Raw genomic sequence first — 16,986 nt, 5'->3', positions numbered from 1 at the left:
GGTGGGACATCACGTTATTATTGTATACATAGGATAAAAGATGTCGATTGTGATTGAGTTCTGGCTCGAGGTCTTGATTGTTCCCAGTCTCATCCATTTTTTGCATATTTTGGGTAACGACATTCGGCTGTCGTAAAAGGACTTCTGCTACAGGCGATGTAGGAGACATTCTAGAATCCAGCGTGCCTGTTGGCACACAAAAAAGATGCTGCAGAATGTTGAGGCTTGGTTTTTTAATAGTGTTTGAAGTTAATAAACCATATTCGCCATATGATTTTCGAAAAGTATCCAAGTAGCTTTTTTTTATAATTTCACTAATATCAGTGCTATTTGAATTCGATATCGCTGCTATTGAAGACGTAGCGGAAGCAGTGTTGTTTTTCATTTCTGTATATATTGTATTATTTGCATCACACACCCCGTTAATTTTTTCGCCAATATCATTGTGTAATTTTTCCTCAGGTATATGGTTCATTTTATTGATTTGTTCCGCCAGTTCAGATGACACAGCTTCAAGGGATACTGCAAAATTTGGCATTATATGTATTTGCATAGAGCTACTGTATTGATCCGTTTGACTTGGGTGTAAATTTCTTCTCATTCGGTATGACTGCGGATTTAATAACTCTGCCCCATTTGTTTGAGGCGGATGTGGAACTAAAAAGTCTATTTCTGAATTTACACATGTTCTACATTTTTTAACCAATTTAGAATCACTATCCACGTTCATAAACTTTATTAACTGCTGGGATACCACTTTTGCCTCAAGGGACATTTTAATGTGTATGGATTACGTTTGATTCAATTGAGTAAAATATGTATTGCTTTTTAAATGTATAAACTTGAAAAAATTGGTTTTTGACGATTTTTTTTTTTTTTTTTTTTAAACATTTTTATATTTCGTTTGTGGCTCAATATTTTGTTTGACTAAAGTTTGACTAAATAACAAAAGATATACGTTGACTAGAAAGTGGAAGGAATTTAACATTTTTTAATAAAAATACTTTCGCAAACTGAAATAATTAATTCAATTGTTTACTTGTCCTGATGTATTAACTCATTACATCTCTATGATGTATCTAGAAAGCTCTCTCCGTTCTCTTGCCTTTAGTAATCGACAGGCGCAATGACCGTAAAAAAAGTAGCCAGGCTCCCGCCTGTTGCAAACTCGAACGAAAGTTACTACGCATATGTATTTGTATTTGAACCACACTACATTATATTTTAGTACGATTGTTTTAAAAAATAATTTTTTGTTTTTAATATCCACTCAAGCCTAAAGCCCTCTTTTATTTGATGATACTTTCGTTTCAAATGACTGTATGTGTGTATGTATTAGATAAAGCTCAGTCAAAAATTAATATTTTGGCCATTTGCTCTTGCTCCTGCATGTCTTGCTAACAAATGGTGATGTGTGTATGTAAGATTTAAATACAATTATCGTCCGTGAAAATGTATATTGATTTTATTATACGAGAACTTTAAGGATGTGAACTAACTATATTTCCCAAACAGTACACTTTTGAACCAATTTTTTTTTTTTGGTTTGCATACAATTCGACAACGGTTTATGTTTTCGGTTTATTTGTTTAATTAGCAAATATTTTTGACAACGGGCCACGGTTATATTTTGTATTGGTCGTTCTTCTGTATTTGTTCACATTTTTCTTTAGTCCAACACAAGCAACCGATTTTGAAGATAAATAATTATTTATTTAATTCATCTTAATTCGTATTTGAGTTAATTGAATTCGTGTTTATTGGTGTACATGGTCCTGTCTGTCCTCTGGTTATATTTGTTGGGAAATGTGTATATTCTGCCAAAACATTTTGACGAATTACACTCGCCTTAAAATTAAAAGTTTACGAGCAAGCGTCGTTTTATATCTACTCTGCACGCTGGAGAGGCCGAGGCCGATGGGTACATGTGCAGTGATAGAAAATGCGCAAGGACTTGTGCGCAGAAGTCTCATGTAAAATTTCTCTGAGACGTTTAAAAGATATATATTTTTTCTCTTATCACATAGGTATCATTAAACAAAGATTTAATATATATTATTTCCTTTTGCTATCATTTTTTGATTGTCATATAGGTCATTTCGGAAAGCAAGGTATAAAGGTGAAAGTTTCACTTTAATATTAAAAAACCGACTTCTGAAAATACACTCGAAAAGTGTATACTTTTTAACTAATAATAACCAAACTACCCACAACAGAGAAAATGTTCGTTCGCTTATGGGAACTGTTGAGTAGCTGTTGGAAGCGGTATCTACGTAATTCCGTTGATACCGACACTTGTTGCACGAATTATGTATCTCTCGACCTGATAGGGAATGCTATTAATAGGCATATGTGTGTGTGTGGTATCGGCATGAAAATTGTATCGACAGAGATACCGATAAAGAAGCAGCAAAATAGTAGTGCTCATAAAAAATAGTCGATATAGCCATGTCTGATGACGGTGATGAAGTGTTAAATATCCGTAAAATTAGTGTGATACATAAACACATATGAATTTACATTTATACATGCATATCTACATATGTATGTATGTGCACATTTATGTATATACTGACTGATAACACGACTTGACGCAATTTTTCCGCTTCGATCCAAACTAACTTTTTCTAAAAAATATGAGACTTTTAAATGGTTTGATGGTAATTTTTGTATACCTGGTACTCGAAGAGTAAACAGGGTATATTGTATTTGTGGATAAAAGTGGATGTATGTAACGCACAGAAGGAAACGTTTCCGACCCCATAAGGTATATACATATATTCTTGATCAGCATCAATAGCCGAGTCTGTCTGTCCGTCTGTTGTATGTATAAAAGCTAGAGCCACCAAAAAAACCACTAAGGTACAGGCTTGCTACTGAGTACCGGGTATACACGTTGTGACGCGTAAAAAGCGTCTCAAACGTCCCTCCTCGTTAGATTTCTCTTATCTTCAAAATTGTGGATACAGCAGATTGTCGACTTTTATAGGGGCGGAAGGGGAGCTGCTAATTTTTGTAATACACTTTTGTCAGTGTGATATCACAGCAGTGAGGAGGCGAAATTCGGTAGCTCTATGGCTCTTATAGTCTCTGAGACCTAGCCGACGAACAAGACCAACAGACGGACAGACAGACATGGCTCTATTGACTCGGCTATTGATGCTGATCATAAATATACAGTTGTGTTCAATGAAATAGTAGTGCAGCACCTCATCACATTCAAATAAATTTTCGAGACACTTCCATACTTTCAAGTTAAACAAGTGATACCTTTTTGAATAGAGTGGAATGTAAGCAAAGAAATCCGTACACATTTGCATTCCATAATCTTGTTTTTCATAACTTTTAACGGGTACCCTTGAAATGGGCTGTTTATTGAAATAGTAGTGCTGAGTGCAAGTATTTCAAAATAATTTAAAAACAAAACAAATTCATTTAAACGAGAAGGGACGTGTGAGACTCTTCTTACGCGTCACAACTTTTATACCCGGCACTGCACTACCCGGCATCTGCACTTCAGCGGTGTTTGTCAAATTTTAAATTTTTTCTTCATCTGTCATCTACATCTACAACACTTCTCACACCAACACGCTCCTTTAGCTCGCCCCCCTTCCCTAGACCCACACACTGCAGACTCGGGGCAGAGGCAGAGTCCGCACACTGCAGAAGCAGAGTGTGATTGAGAGAATGTGAAAAAAAACAACAAAAGCTGCGGGACGGGGTGGGTTTAGCCACTGCACATAAATTTCTTCATTGTGGCTATAAAAATCATCCAATCGGATCCCAATTTGGTGATCTAATAGATATGTTCATTCCCTACGGAATGCGGTTTTTAGTTTTATTTTATCTTCAAAATTGTAGGTTTGGGTGGTTTTCGCCCTTTTGCGGGGGCGGAAGGGGGCGGGGCTCATTTTTTAAATACACTTGAAACAATCCAGGCGCTCATAAGGACGGACAGACAGACACGGCTCAATCGACTCGGCTATTGATGCTGATGAAGAATATAAATACTTTATGGGGTCGGAAGCTTTTCCTTCTGTGCGTTACATACAACCGTTATTCGCAAAAATACAATATACCATATTTACTCTTCGAGTATCTGGTATAAAAAACTGAGCCAACAATTTGTTTCTTGAGTATCCAGAACGTTAATAAAATCCACAGTTTCTTATCGATATATCGATACGAAGTACGTCTGTGGACTGAGAGAACAGGTGGTAGACAGGCAAGAAATATATGCTGACAATTATTTCTGGTGTGTAGGAGGTGGAGGTGACGAAGTGCGCACAAAAACGTAAAAGAGAGTCGAAATAGATCGTCGGGAGTCAAAAAAATACTTCTCCCATCCCATGCCTGTATTGAAAATTAAATCATTTTACTGAAATTAATAAATTAATTATTTACTATTTGTGCTCTTTTGGCAATAATGGACAATTGGCAAACCGTATGCATTATTGGCAAATGCCAAATGCATTCTCAATTCAACACCAACTCATTTTGTTAATTTGTATTTCAGTTTGAATTTTAAACTGCCACTGCAGTACACATGTACCAAACACAGCTGATTCTTATGCCTGTGTTAGTTACGTTCCACGCACAAAGGAAATAGATATCCAATTTTTTTCTCGAATTTTTGTGGTGCTGGATACCAGCCCATAAGTGTTAAAAAGCACGAATTATATTTATGGAAAAACTTAGCCCCTTTATAGAGACTTTTATAAACTTTATATCAATATATCATTAACTATCGACGAAGTCTGCCGCCGCAAAAACCATATCCGAATTTGTCCCGGCCGAATCGCTTGGTTTATGAAAAAATCTCTCTAAAAAATCTCACAAATCGAATTTAGATCCAATGGGTCAAACGGTGCGTAATAATGGTCAAATAATTTAGAAAACATTATTTTTTCTATTTGGCTACATAAAATAACATACTCATTTAACTAACATGAATACAATTTTTAATCATTTCTGTTCATGACGTCTCGGAAAAATAGTAATACATAATACATACATATAATAGTAATACTAGGAAAGAAAATTAATTTATGGAATTCAGAAGTAGCACACAGCATTAAATTTAATACGCGAGTATATCTACTTATTAGCATAGTCTTAAAAACTACAGTAAGCGTTCTAACACCAGAAAGTGTCACACAACCCTTAACAAAATGTTCTTTAAAAATATTGTACATATTCTTGTGCTTTGGGTACATTACGAAGTAGTTCGTGTAACGTGTTTCATTTAGGGGATGGAGTCATATGCGCAGACGCTATGTCAATGAGAGGGCCAATGAGAGAGTTCATATATTTAGGATGTATGTCCATTTGTTGAAATGTGTATGTGTGTGTGTGTCCACTCTTTAGTGAGCTATGGCTAAATTAAAGATGGCGTCTGTAAATCGCCCACCCAGAAAAAATTTCAATGGCGTGGTGGAAGCATTCTGTACAAATACACAATACACTACCAATAAGAACAAACTGAACAATTTTATTCGAACGTATTCCAGATTGGATGGAAATTTAAATATTTGAAATGTCAATATATTACGCTAAATGTTCAATGCTAGCGAGGAGGGGTATTTTGTTATTGACATCCAAAATATTAATTTTTTGTATGTATATACTTTTTTGCACATGTTTACACGCAGTAATTGTAAATATAACGTTAATAAAAGCTTTTAAATAGTATAACACACTTGGTTAATCCATGTCTTACCTTGGATAACGATTATTCGTTGTTGGGTCCTGAGATCCACAGTCTTGTTTGGAACTGGCACCCACAATGGAAGGATGGGAATTTAAAACGTGGTGTGATGTAGCGTGTACTGAAGGCAGAAGGCTCGGTGAGAATCGGAATGGGAAATCGCTAAAATATAAATGTTAAACGTTATTATTAACTGCATTATAAAAATGGATATTGAACTTTAATTCTAAATCTTAATTTTCACCTTGAAAGCGTGGTGTTAATTGGTATTGATGTAGGATAAGGGGTTCTAAAACTAGATGCTGAGTATACCGATGGTGTGTGCCTGTAAAAATAAATACAAGATATCATCAGTCGATTAGATATTCAAAAAATTCTCTGAAGCATAACAGAATATTGTTACCCACATTGCTTTGACCGCAAATCAATTACACAAACCCCTAAACTTTTTGAGGGTATACAAATTAAGTGTTCCGCAAAGCGTTGTGTATAACCTTATAACATAAGGTAACCTTAAGACATTTTACATGTACACCATTGTTCTGAGGCACACGCTCAGCGGAACACTGCCATGAAATGAAAAGGAATTAAGTAAAGTACATACCAGGAAGCAACCTGAGACATATCAGGACTAAGCATTGGGTAAGGGTATTGGCCTGCTGCAAACGGATATAAAGCGGGACGTGTTAAACCTGAAAATAAAATAAGTAATTTTTTCACATTGTAAGTCATACAGTTTATACAATCAAGATTCCGCAAAAGATTAGGAAACAATAACAAGGCAATATACGTGCATATCATGTAGGTAGTTGTAGTTGTATACTATACTGTATTGAGTATACTATGCTCAGTATAGTAAAGTTTGGTATTTCGAAGACTCTGCACTTTCATGATTTGTATTATTTAAACATATGAGATTTATATTGAGAATGCACAAAAAAGTTGAATTTTCTGTTTTTTGTATGTATTGTATTTGTATTGTTTGTACCCTATGGTGTATACAACACATTTAAAAATATTGGAATTAATATTCTTTTATGAGCATTTCCATGAAAATGCATTTCCTTGCATTTGTTGCTAAACTGCATAAGCAATTGAAAAAATTCGAATTCACCGTTTCTTTAGACTGTGAAAATATTACCAAATTACCATTGTACATATGTAAATTTTTAATGTTCCGTATTTAATTGTCACGGAATGTGCATTTTTACAAACAAATGTACATACATACAGTTGCGAAAAAATAATAGCACCACTACAACACATTTTGTTCTTGGCCAAAAAACAAGCAATTAATGTTTCGATTTTTAAAATTTTTTTTTTGTTTTTTTTCATATAGTTAAGTATTCCCCATTAACAAAAATATGTTGCCTTTCTTTAAATTTTTGTTTTTATATTTATTTTCTTAACTTATTTATTAAAAAATACCACAAATATGGCGAAAAAAAATAATAGCACCATTAGCACTATTTTAGGTGAATCTCCGTAATTTCGCGGAATTGACTTTGTATAAACCACGAATTAGTTTTGAACAATATTTCACTTTTTCTATTATAAAAGCTAATAATAATCATTACAATAAGACGTGGAAAGCTCTGAAATGCGAAGAAGCGCGACCTCAGCAAAAAAAAATGTATATTTGACGTAAAAACTTACAGAGAATTTGGGCAATTGGTTGGAAGTTTCAATAAAATGATTAAAAACGTCTTAAACGATGAAGAAAAGTGTGAAACACGTGGATGAAAACGATCTATGGCCGCTTTTAGGGTCAAAAGGCTGATTCATGAGAGCAATAAGGTTCCCTTCAAGCAAATATCGAGATTAAAAAAATAGCTTAAAATAAAAGCGACGGGCTAGAAAGTTTGGATATATCTTAGACAACATAGCCTAAAAGCCTGCTGCCCAAAAACGCTCGAACTTTCAAACGCCAGACATATTACTAAGCACATGATGTTTGCAAGGGAGCATGCCAATTGGACATCCCTAAAATGGAGGAAATTTTTAATGTCAGATGAGTAAAAAGTGTTTTATTTACTGAAAAGGGATCTCGATCATACTTATGACGTCCAAGGAACGCCAGTACACCAAAGAAAATCATTAAAAATAAAAGGTTTAATTTAATGGTATGGGCCTGCTTCTCTTACTATGGAGTAGGTTCAATATATTGAATAAAAACCATTAAGGATCAGCACGTGTGCGTGGATATCATGGAGACTGTAATGCTACCGTTTGCAGAATATGAAATACCACTAGAATAGGTCTTTCGACTGGAAAATAACCCAAGTATGAAAACAAAGCAACTGTTCGGGGCCAACACTGAACGCGTGAGAGTGCCCAGCACAGTCGCCTGACATAGAAAATTTGTGGTGCGCCATCTAAAAGGCAGTTGCTGCTTCCAAACCAACCACTGTAAAATCACATTGAGAACAAATTTAAGAGTCCTGGTCCAAAGCTCCCCAAAAGCTATGCCTGGACTTAGTGGCTTCCATGCCATCTGATGTTTGCCCAAAATAGGACACTGAACTAAATCTTGAATGATAAATATAGATTTAGAATAGTTAAAAAGTGTTAGCTAAGAAATTCGTTACTTCTTCTTTATTTTTTAAATTTTAAATCAATTTTTCAAAAGTGGTGCTATTATTTTTTTCGCCTAATTTGACCAGTTTCACTAAAGTTCCTTAAATAATTGAAAAGCCTTACAAAAAATATGATTTTTTGTTGTTTCCAAATTTGTAAGACTCTTCCTTTATAAAAATGTGCTTAAAGTTTCGTTAAAGTTAAAAATGTGCGTTGGGAAACTATTTGAAAATTGCTTCTGGTGGTGGTGCTTTTATCTTATTCACAGCTGTACATATGTACATATACGACAACATAAGTAATACAATTAAATATAACAACTATTATGATTTTAATCAAAAAACATGCTGAGATTTGAATCTCTTTAAAATCTTCAGCGTTTCGGGAAGAATATGCATTAAACACAAATTCTACACAAATTATATCGTCAAATATAATTGATTACCCACAACAGTGCCATAAACACGTACATTATATGTACAAATGTACACAATAGTTTATAAGGGCTGGAAATGAATTTTCTCGCTTGTCGGGAGTAAAGTAGATGTGTAAATATAGGATTATTTAGCATTTTCATTTCTACTTTCGTGCCGTTTTTTTTTTTAATTGAAATTTTGTTGTCCTTTCTATTTCATGTCCCGCTGATGTCGTTCTTCTTTTAGCCCTCACATTTTATGCCATTGTTGTCATTTTCAAGTTTTTATTGTTACACGATGCGGCAGCATAACAAACTGCCAGAAGGGTGACGGGACCGGGGACGTTCGCTGCAATCACCCGCGGGCAGCAACGTGTGCCAGAGGGGACGAGTCATGCCTTTCCAGAATTGAATTGAACTAGCGACAAAAAGATGTCATTATTATGTGGTTGTGCAACATGTTTTTATTCATTAGGTACTCTGTCAGATATTCCATACCATCCCATCCCGTTGAAGGGGTTGGCTCATATCATATTAGTAATCTCTTCCCCCAGCTATTTGTTACCGTCTGTTGAGCCACCCTAAAACTCGATGCAATTGTTCTGTGAACTACTATCAATTTCAAATTCAAATAAGGGTAGAACCCATTAAACGATGTGATTACCTTTGTCCCATAGCGACTACTATTGTGACATCATTAGGTGCACTCGACCTACAACTAAACTTAACAATAAAAAAATTTTAAATAAAAAATAAATGCTACGCGCGGTATTTCACAAACATACATTTGCATAACACAAAAAAGTTTTACATGTGTATGTATGCTGTATGCTCGATGTATGCATATCTGTATTCGCATGATTGTTCACTAGAAAATAAGGTTTCGAGAAAACTAAAAGTATTTTCGATATCATCAAATTACCAATGATCTAATCTACGATGTGCCTACTTAATGTTGGGCATATCATTACTGTGAGATCTAGAGAGCCATGTGCCGACAGGGATTGCAAACGTGACAAACCACCCGACTTACAGTTCCGAGTTTGAGTGTCATGCCATGGAAGGAAAACGGGGGTTGTTTCCAGCCACAGCCAAATCCAACACAACACTGCACTGCAGGTCATGAACGACGTTCTTTTAACCACGCCGCGCAAAGGGCGGTCCTCTTAAAAAGGAAAACGCCCCTCTTCATTTTTTACTAATAGTTCAGCAATTAGTCCTTTATACAATATTGAAACTTTAGTTAGTTGAAATTTTAGTTTAATCATTTCATGGACATGCATATGTACACGCTATTCGATATTTTATTTCTACTGCCGTCATCCTGACTCGTCCAAAGATGCTTTGACGTATTTATGCCATTCCTAAAAAGCACCTAAGACGAGTCTTAGTACTTATTATTTGAAGGGTTATTTGAAGATATTTTGTAAATTAAGAAAATAAATAAATCGACTCGAATTCATAATTATTTAAGGCGAAATAAAATGCAATGATTACTGTACCCTACCCACTGTACCCATTCGTAACCACATATCAACCCTGTAGCTTTACACTCTTCAAGTTAGTTGAGATTTTATTGTGTTATTCAATTATTAGTACGCAGCCATTGTAAACGTTCATAAAACCGTGTAATCCATTGGACCTCTTAAGTGCATGCCTTTTATTTACGCCGCTGGTACCCATTAAATCTGAGTCCATGCTCGATTTCAACCCTCCACGAATCCCACAGAAAACAAGCAAACAACGAGGGAAATTTGGCAGAATGGATGGATCAATCCCATATTATAGCATGTATACAAATAAAATCGCATCATGTGCAATTATTATTTCATAATTTGTTTGAATTTCGTCTTTGAGGTCGAGGGTGAGAAAGTCAATAGCTCGCGGTTGGGTTACCCGGTTGCCCATACCCAATGAGTGAGAGTATAAGGGTGTACAAGTAGTAGTATAGCCGCAGTATAACCACAACGACAGCACATACATGTACAAAGTTCATAGTATAAATAATAAATAATTGCTCTCACATTTTGTATAGGGATATTAATAGATGACGAAGCTAACTTTTTAAAAAAACAATTAACTATTTGAATGCTTGCGCTAAAAACTTAAATTATTTATTTCCTGCAGAATACTATTTTGTTTAAAATGTGTAGTTTTCAAACAACATAATAGAGGTACGTAGTTTTTTTTCTGCTGCAGAGAAAGCATATACCGGAAATGATAAGTTGTGTGCAAAAAGCTTGGTAAGTATTTCAGCTAATAAGGAAAGAATTGAAAGGTCTCTAAATAAGAAATCGGTCATGCTCTTGAACCATAACCGTTATAGTATGTATGAAAGACATATATATGCTGAAGGTTTTTGAAAATCATCTCCGTTTCAGCTTAATGCTTTATTAGCTTTATCCTTTCGGGATCAGATTGTATTTGTTTTCTGCAAATTGTTTTTCGTGCTGGTAATATTTTAAAGTCTCAAAAACATGAGTTGAAGAAATTTAGATCCCACTAAGGGAAGGGGGGCTAAGGAAAGCGGTGCCGCTTGCATACCTCTTCTACAACGACTAAGGATAGGATATGGATAATGATTAGAAATTATAAATATAAATAAATTGTAACTACAGAGCAATCCGTAACTATCTAATTGAATTAAATTTGCTGCCGCATATCAAGTATAAGTTCATGAAACAAAAACGGAACGCTATGTAACAATGGATACAATCTGGTTTGGTTTTCTATGATCATTCATACATATACATATATCTCGAATGATTTTTATTGCACTGCTGCCAATTGTTTATGTTTTTAAAGATAACAGTTTTGCAAATCATTTAAATCCAAACTTAGTGCAGAACCCTATTTATTAAATTTTAGTACACGAGATGAAATTTTTCAATTTTTAAGGATATTAACAGGATTTGGTAAAAGGATTGCTGGTTTTTATTGACTTCTAAAAATAATTATTTAGCTAGACAGAAAAAAGAATTGTACTATCTGTAGTACAGTTCTTCTGAGAAATGGAAATCTCTTCAGTAAATTAAGAAAAATGTAGGACGTTTAGAGTCCAGGCTTATTCAGAATGCCTTCAAATCAACAGTGCTTCTACTCAAACTGGCAATGAAATGTCATCTAAGATAGTGGGGAGTAGACGTCAATATTTGGATTTACCAGGACGTAAAATCGGAAAACAACGTTTTTTTCTGTGCGTTAGATACAACCGTTATTCCCAACAAATACAATATACCCTCTTTACTCTTCGAGTACCGGGTATAATAATGGTACCGTATACTCTCACTGGACTACTGATATTAAGTAAATTGTAGAAAAATGTTGATACGTTTTGAGTATTAAAAATAGTTTTAAAAGAAACCCGTTATTTTAAATAAACATGTACAATATTCAATAAATTAAAACTTCTCACATGATACATGTACATTAAATAAGCAAAAACATTGTCTAGTGTTTTCTCTTCTGAGAGCTTAAATGATTAAGAGCATTATAAAGAACGACGATAATTTATTTATTCAAGATAAACAATCTCAGCTGATATATATGTACATGCATATGTACATACATTTGTACGTATTCAAATCGAAGGTCTAAACCGGCTACCACGTTCTAGTTCGAAAAGAACACGAAATGTATTAATGGAAAAATTCGTACCCAGAATATTAAACAAAACAAAAATTCTCAAAGAATTTCTTACCCATTGCTTTGGGATCCAATTGATAAGGAGGAATACCACAGTGCGCAGGAGGTGGTGTTGTAAGTGGGTCAGTATTGTGGCAGAAAAATGGAGGTAGTCCCATTTTGTTAGCCTGAAAATATAGGTTATAATACATTATTAGATTAATTATATAAAATATGTAAACGTATTGCATAACTTAGAGGAGGACGTATTTAGATACATACATATGTACAGCTTTATACAGACCCAATCGAGATGGTAATTACTAAATTAATATAACTGAAAATAGGAACCCAATTCATTTCTATGTTCAATGTACATATGTTTGCTAAATAAACAGTTATTTCTGAATAACTGTGCATCTGTACGTTAATGGCTGCGTACATGTATACTTCCAAATAAATATTTATATAGTATACTAAAACGTATATATGTATATATTTACATAGATACAATGTAAAATTTATCACTGATATTGTCGTCATACTTGTTGTGGCTTGATGAATAAAACAGAAACAAAAAAAACAACATACAAACAGTAATAATAACAAGCGACAGTGGCTACAACGGCAAACAAGTCAGCAAAACTGAAAATATTCCTTTGATGTTGCCGCCGCTAAATGAATATAAAACGTGCCGCCAACGCTGGTTTACATACATACATATGTACATACATATTTATGTATATACCGGTTGCTCCCGACACGACACCACGGCCACCCCTTTCGGCCTAGAAGATATTGCCGGTGTGCGAGATTGTTCATTGTATACATTACATTCTCAGCTCATATTGCATTCATTAACTGTGTTGGATTTACTTTTTCATGTGTTTCCGATTATTACGAATATAGTAATATACATTTGCAAGACTATATTACAATTTCATAATGGTAAAGTGCATTTTCGAAGATGTGTTCGATTCCTTTTCAAGTTCTATTGAAATCTGTATAATAATTTGGCATAATATTCGCCATTGCACAATGAGTAAAGGCCGAATTTTTGGAATTAATGTAATTTTTGGTAAAATATTTGAATATAGCATAAAACTGGTGTTAGAAGATTTTTACGGAGTACCATAGCTGTCGGCTGATTTTTAAGGAGCTTTGACTTGTGAAAAAGTGCGGGAAACATTAAACAACTTTCAACTTTAAGTGTAACTCGATTTCAAAGTTTAAATAAAAGTTAAAATATGGAAATTGCTGGTCAAAGTATTTTAATTAATTGTTAATACATGTTTTCTGATAGTTGCGTATAGTTATATCATTTTCAAATGTATTTTTCGTGTGTATTTTTAGCTAGGATTGCATTTTTTTATTGCACGTTCTGTGGAATGTTACTTTTGCACTGCACAGAGGTTCAAGTTACTTGTTATTAACCAATTATTATAGAATCGTGTGGTGTCAATGCTTTTTTCCCGTTTTTGCCCCTTTTCGCCAACTGTGAAATTTGTATGAGTTCACTCATAAAGCGCTGCTGGAGGCCGGCAACTATAAAATGTTGTTCTTTTAAAAAGTATTGACGAAAACTGTCTAACCAAAGAATAAACTATTACAATTTAAAGGAAAATTTACAATTTATTGCTAAGGTAGACAAGTGCTTAGCAAAATGCAATCGCACGTTGAAGCGATTCCAATCAAATTACATTTATCCAATCATTCAACCAGTTAATCAAATATATTTTTTTAAGTTCAACAGTGTTTTAAAGGAGCTTTTATCATAATTAATCTTTTCAATAAGTTTTTTTATATTAAATACGAAGAAAGAATATTTATTAAATATTTTATATATATAGTTTTGCGAATAACGGTTGTTTGTAACGCACAGAAGGAAACGTTTCCGACCCCATTAAGTATATATATTCTTGATCAGCATCAATAGCCGAGCCGCTTGAGCCATGTCTGTTTTGTCCGTCCGTCTGTACGTCTGTCCGTCCGTCTTGTTGAGCGCCTGGATCTCAGAGACCATAAAAGCTAGAGCCACCAAATTTTGCATTCAGACTTCTGTATGCTCGCACTGATACAAGTGTATTTCAAAAATGAGCCCCGTCCCCTTCCGCCCCCGTAAAAAGGCGAAAACCTCCCAAACCTACAATTTTGAAGGTAAAAGAAAAAAACGCCATTCTGTAGGGAATGGCAATATCCATCAGATCACCAAATTGGGATCCGATGGGATCAATATTATGGCCACAATGAATAAATTAATTTGCAGTGGCCACCCTGTCCAGCCGCTTTTGCTTTTTTTTCACATTCTCTCATTCACACTCTGCTTCGTGTAGTCAGCGGCCTCTGCCTCTGCCTCGAGTCTGCAGTGTGTGGGTAGGGAAGGGGTGCGAGCTAAAGGAGCGTGTTGGTGTGAGAAGTGTTGTAGATGTAGATGACAGATGACAGATGAAGAAAAAATGTTAAATTTGACAAAACACCGCTAAGGTGCAGATGTAGTACTGAGTGCCGGGTATAAAAGTTGTGACGCGTAAAAAGCTTTCCACAAACATTATTGGTTAAGGTCCAAACATCATACAAAAATATGTATTACAAAGCTTTTGAAAGATTTTGCCTAATATTCATTATTGAGTCTATTAGAGTGATCGCTAAAACGGGCTATTTACACTAAATAATTCATAAAAAAACCTTTTTACTTATAAGTCGAATTCAGTAGTTTTTAATAAAGGAAAAGAGTCTTGATTAATGGAAAAATAAATTTTTTGCACTAGCATTCGTTGCTGGATTTTTAGAATTTTGAAAACTCTATTCAACTGATTGGGAGTGTGATATATTCTTGATCAGAATCAATAGCCCAGTCGATTTAGCCATGTCTGTCTGTACGTCCGTCTCGTTGAGCGTCTGGTTCTCAGAAGCTATAAAAGCTAGAGCCACCAAGCGGGACGAGCTAAAAGAGCGTGTTGGTGTGAGAAGTGATAATGTAGATGACATGTAAAATGTAAAATTTTATAAAACCGATAAGGTACAGATGTACTACTGAGGGAATAAAGGTTGTGACGCGTAAGAAGCGTTCCCTTCTCGTTTAAAACTATATTTGGAAAAAATATAACTTTAAATTAATATTTGTAGCGACAATTAATCTTTTTTTATCGAGCCCAAAAAATTATTTTTTAGCATTTTATGCACCGCATACAGCTCCGAAATTAAAGTTCCTCATTCACTGACATTGTGGACATTTAGACATTATAGCACCATGTTATCGTGGAAAACTAAATTATGGACGTTTTTTCTTTTAAATGCAACCTTAAATTCGTACATTTTTTTCTGACAACCACTTATGTTAAAAGATAAAACAAGCCCAGAATGTAAGTGGTGCAGCTTTTCAATAGCTGAATCTTCATCGCCACAATACCAATCGTATCCCTATTCAAGGAAAACAAAAACAAGAAAAGTAAGCAAAACTCTGTTTCGCCTTGTTTTTTCATGCGATCTTGTGACACTTAAATCTCTATGAAAGCCAATCGAACACTATCCCAGGTTAGTTCTCAATTTTTAGTTTGGATAGTTTTCTGTAGTCAATGTTGAAGAGTAACTCAGAAACTAGATCATTTAGATATTTTGTCATTGAATTACAAAATACAAATACAATACAAAATACAAATCATATAAAATTTCATTTTCTTTCACCTGAGAGATACAAGATGTCAATGAAAATGTATTGTTGTTCATTGAAAAAACATAATTTTTGTAGTTTAGATTTTATAACTATGTCCAATGCGCTGGTAAAAAGGGAGATGTTTTGACGGAGCAAAGTGTACTATTTGAACTTTCTTAGACTTTTCTTAGAGATTATCGGGATGTTCTTTAGCTGTCGAATATCGTAACTTGACGCCATTGTCTGAAACAATAATCGTGAACTGATTTTGGGGTTGCAATCGGTTTCGTTTAATAAAAACTCGCTAATACTCGTTAGTCCAGGGGGGTTGTTTTTATTGTTTCAATCGACTGAGTTGGGCTTTTAGATTGCTTCCTACATTCGAAACTGCCACGAGTGCCTGCAAGAATGCCGCGTTATGTGTATATGTAAATATATGCATGTTCTCCTACTACATTGACATCCATTCGTATGTAAGAGAGAGCGAGAGAAAAAACAAAAGGAACGCAAGGTACGAACAACAAAGCTGGAAAATCGGAGGAAGAACAACGTCGCGCTTACATTAGTCGACAGAGAAAGAGACTACCGACAACCGTCAAAGGGGGTGGAGCAAAAAAGTTGTGTGTACTTATATGTACATTTTATGTTGGTGGTATTCGCTTTTGTTTAAAGAATCTAAATTCTTAAAGAGAAACTTTTTTCGTACTTTTAATGGTTACTTTAAATTAACTTCAATAATTTTATATGTTTACATGTATTTCTATAACGCGTTTTAATGATGTTTGAATAGATATTTACATATGTAGATCAAGGTCGCAAAGTTGTGATGTTCCTTACAAATGCGTATTCTAAACGAGAAGAGACGTGTGAGACGCTTCCCACGCGTCAAAACTTTTATACCCGGCACTCAGTACTACACTCAGTACCTTACCGGTTTTTTGTCAAATTTTACATTTTTTCTTCATCTGTCATCTACATCTATAACACTTCTCACGCCAACACGCTCCTTTT

General features: G+C 34.6%; 1 protein-coding gene across 3 annotated transcripts in view; it reads right to left on the bottom strand.

Annotated features, from left to right (window-relative positions):
* Positions 1-16,986, bottom strand: part of LOC117590660 (protein pangolin, isoforms A/H/I/S) — a 48,185-nt gene that overhangs the window by 17,964 nt on the left and 13,235 nt on the right. For all 3 annotated transcript variants that reach the window (XM_034283513.1, XM_034283512.1, XM_034283511.1), the window contains exons 5-8: positions 12,400-12,511; positions 6,312-6,399; positions 5,952-6,032; positions 5,720-5,869 (exon numbers count right to left, since the gene is read on the bottom strand). In XM_034283513.1, the coding sequence (XP_034139404.1) occupies positions 5,720-5,869; positions 5,952-6,032; positions 6,312-6,399; positions 12,400-12,511 (431 nt within the window). The remainder of the gene's footprint in view (positions 1-5,719; positions 5,870-5,951; positions 6,033-6,311; positions 6,400-12,399; positions 12,512-16,986) is intronic.

The sequence above is a fragment of the Drosophila guanche genome, unplaced genomic scaffold (assembly GCF_900245975.1).
Source record: "Drosophila guanche unplaced genomic scaffold, DGUA_6, whole genome shotgun sequence".
In the NCBI taxonomy this organism is placed as follows: domain Eukaryota; kingdom Metazoa; phylum Arthropoda; class Insecta; order Diptera; family Drosophilidae; genus Drosophila; species Drosophila guanche.
The sequence above is the reverse complement of the archived record's forward strand: the minus strand, read 5'-3'. Positions and strand labels throughout refer to the sequence as shown.